This window comes from Cynoglossus semilaevis, chromosome Z (genome assembly GCF_000523025.1).
Source record: "Cynoglossus semilaevis isolate Cse_v1.0 chromosome Z, Cse_v1.0, whole genome shotgun sequence".
In the NCBI taxonomy this organism is placed as follows: Eukaryota; Metazoa; Chordata; class Actinopteri; order Pleuronectiformes; family Cynoglossidae; genus Cynoglossus; species Cynoglossus semilaevis.
In genome coordinates, this window is record NC_024328.1 from 14,064,465 (window position 1) to 14,067,647 (window position 3,183).

Below are 3,183 nucleotides of genomic sequence, written 5' to 3' on the forward strand. Positions count from 1 at the left end.
GTCTCCACTTCCTGAGGGTGCTCAGAAGAAACAACTTGGAGGAGAGGCTACTGGTTACCTTCTACAGAGCCGCCATAGAGAGCATCCTGACGTACTGCATCACAGCATGGTACGCAGGGTGCTCAGCTGCAGACAGGAAAGCTCTGCAGAGAGTCATCAACACAGCCCAGAAGATCACTGGCTGCTCTCTGCCCAGCCTGGAGGACATCTCGCCAACTCTCGCTACCTCAGCAGAGCTAGCAACATCATCAAGGACCCGTCCCACCCCAGTAACTCTCTGTTCGACATGTTACCGTCAGGCAGACGGTACAGGTCACACAAAACCAGGTCAAACAGACTCAGAGATAGCTTCTTCTCGAAAGCTATCTCAGCAGTGAACAATAGTAACAAAACCAGTTAAAATAGTCCACACAGTTTCACACTTCACTGATCATATTGGTCACTGTGCAATAAAGAAACAACTATGTGCAATAACTAACTACACCAAAGATATGTTTGTTATATGTTTGATATATTGTTTTCTTCTACTCTTTTTTTTTTTGCACCAAGTGAGTAGCGCTCAAATCTCGTTGTACACTGTACAAGGGCAATAAAGGCTATTCTATTCTATTCTATCTAATCGAATCTGTTCTAATCCACTCCAATCTAATCTGATCTAATCTACTACAATCTAATCTAATCCAATCCAATCTAATCTACTACAATTTCATTTTATCTAATCTACTACAATTAAACCTAATCTAATCCAATGCAATCAAATCTAATCTAACTGTTTTAATGCACTCCATTGCAATATAATCCAATCTAATCTAATATTGTCACGTGCGGGCATCACAGGAAGCAGGCAGGACCCAAATGCAGTACTGGTGAGACTCTTTCTGGTGCAGGTAGTTTTATTTCAAGTGCAAGGCCAAAACAACAAAAAAACTCACTTCTTCACAAGACCAGGAACAAGGCATAAACCAGACAAGGAATAAACTACCAAGTACAAACTAAGAACTCGAAGGACACACTAAGCTGAGCACAGGAACAGATACAATGATCCAACACAATCACAATCACAATGATCCAACACAATCACAATCACAATCACAATGATCCAACACAATCACAATCACAATCACAATGATCCAACACAATCACAATCACAATCACAATGATCCAACACAATCACAATCACAATCACAATGATCCAACACAATCACAATCACAATCACAATGATCCAACACAATCACAATCACAATCACAATGATCCAACACAATCACAATCACAATCACAATGATCCAACACAAACACAATCACAATCACAATCACAATCACAATCACAATCACAATCACAATCACAATCACAATCACAATCACAATCACAATCACAATCACAATCACAATCACAATCACAATCACAATCACAATCACAATGATCCAACCAGCACAGTGTGAGGGAGAGGGGTATATATACACAGGGAGCACCAGGTGACACAAGTGAAGCTAATTACCAACAGGTGAGTGTGATCACACAGATAACCCCACAAAGACAACTGGAAAAGGAAACAGACAGACATGACAAATATAATCCAATCTAATCTAATCTAATCTGTTCTAACCCACTCCAATATAATCTATTCCAATCCAGTTGAAAAAAATATATAAACACAAGTCAATACGATCCGATCTAATCTAATCTAATCTAATCTAATCTAATCTAATCTAATCTAATCTAATATTAGTAATGTTTTTTAAATTATTAGTTAATTTGTGCCGTTTTATTTTTGCAAAAACAACATATTTTTGTTTAATTTCTCTAATCACTTTCAAAACTCATTCATTTGAACATAGCGATTAGCAACTTAGCTGTTAGCGGATCTGGAAATGCTAATAAAGGTGATATCCGAGTATTACAGGAAGCCAGTCAGGGTCACGGGGGTCAAACCTAGCAGTCCAGCTGTAGACACAACCATTCACACTCACACACACACACACACAAATCTACCTGATGAAATCTCAACATCAAATATTGTTTTTTGTTTTTTTTCATAGTTCCCATCATCCCGACGTTCCTTTATGCCATGAAACATCCCGGCCCACAGCTCCCGACCGTCGGCTCCTCTCCGGCCCCTCATGGCCCACCGCAGCAGGGCATGTCACCCTCACGGTCCCCGCCCCTCGGATCAAATCTCCAGACCTCTCCGTCCTCCCGGCTCACTCAAGGCAGCAGTAGTGCTGCGGTCCTGACTCACCCCTCAACTACCCTCCCGTCGCTGATTTCCCTGTTCGACAACACGACCTTTGGGCCGGGCTCCGACCCAGACCTGCTGGTCAACGACACCATCAACACCACAGTAGGTGGCACCGAAGCTTCACTGAACAATGATCAACATTTTATTACTATTCACCTCCGATCCATGTTTCCTCTCTTCTCTCCTTCCCCCGTCTCCCCCGTCTCCCCCCTCTGCAGGAGTCCTCGTGCCTGCAGGACAGTGTCTTCCTGGAGGAGGAGAACGTTCACGTCGGTTTGTTGTTCGCCTCTAAAGCTGTGGTTCAGCTGCTGGTCAACCCCTTCGTTGGTCCTCTGACCAACAGGTGAGTTAGGGTCCAGTTAACTAGCCTGACCACAGTGACCCCTGTTGGTCATTGACACACAACAGTGACCCCTGTTGGTCATTGACACACAACAGCGACCTTAGAGCCTTGTTGTTTACAAACAGAAACATTTAAGGTTTGAAAGGATGAAGAGTTAAAAAGAGGGGAACTGACTCTCTCTCTCGCTCTTTCTCTCTCTTTTGCCCTTTATCTCCCTCTCTTTCTATCCTTCTCTCATTTTCTTTCTCTCCCTCTCTCTCCCTTGCTCTCTCTCTCTTTCTCTCTCTCTTTCTCTCCCTCCCTCTCTCTTTTTTCTCTTTCTCCCACTCTGTCTCTCTTTCTCCCACTCTCTCTCTCTGTCTCCCTCTCTCTCCCTCTTTCTTTCTCTTCCCCTTTCTCTTTCTTTCTCTTTCTTTCTCTCTCTCCCTCTCTCTCCCTCTCTCTTTTTCTCTCTCCCCCTCTCTCCCCATCTCACTCTCTCTTTTTTTTCTCTACTTCTCTCTCTTTCTTTCTCCCTCTCTTCTTTTCTCTCTCTCTCCCTCTCTCTTTCTCTGTCTCCTTCCCTCTCTCTCTTTCTCTCTCTCTCTCTCTGTCTCCCTCT

At 43.3% G+C, this 3,183-nt stretch overlaps 1 protein-coding gene across 1 annotated transcript in view; it reads left to right on the plus strand.

Annotated features, from left to right (window-relative positions):
• Window positions 1-3,183, plus strand: part of slc18a1 (solute carrier family 18 member A1) — a 12,703-nt gene that overhangs the window by 2,971 nt on the left and 6,549 nt on the right. Inside the window, exons 2-3 of the mRNA XM_008336544.3 lie at window positions 2,040-2,341; window positions 2,458-2,582. Of these exons, the coding sequence (XP_008334766.1) occupies window positions 2,040-2,341; window positions 2,458-2,582 (427 nt within the window). The remainder of the gene's footprint in view (window positions 1-2,039; window positions 2,342-2,457; window positions 2,583-3,183) is intronic.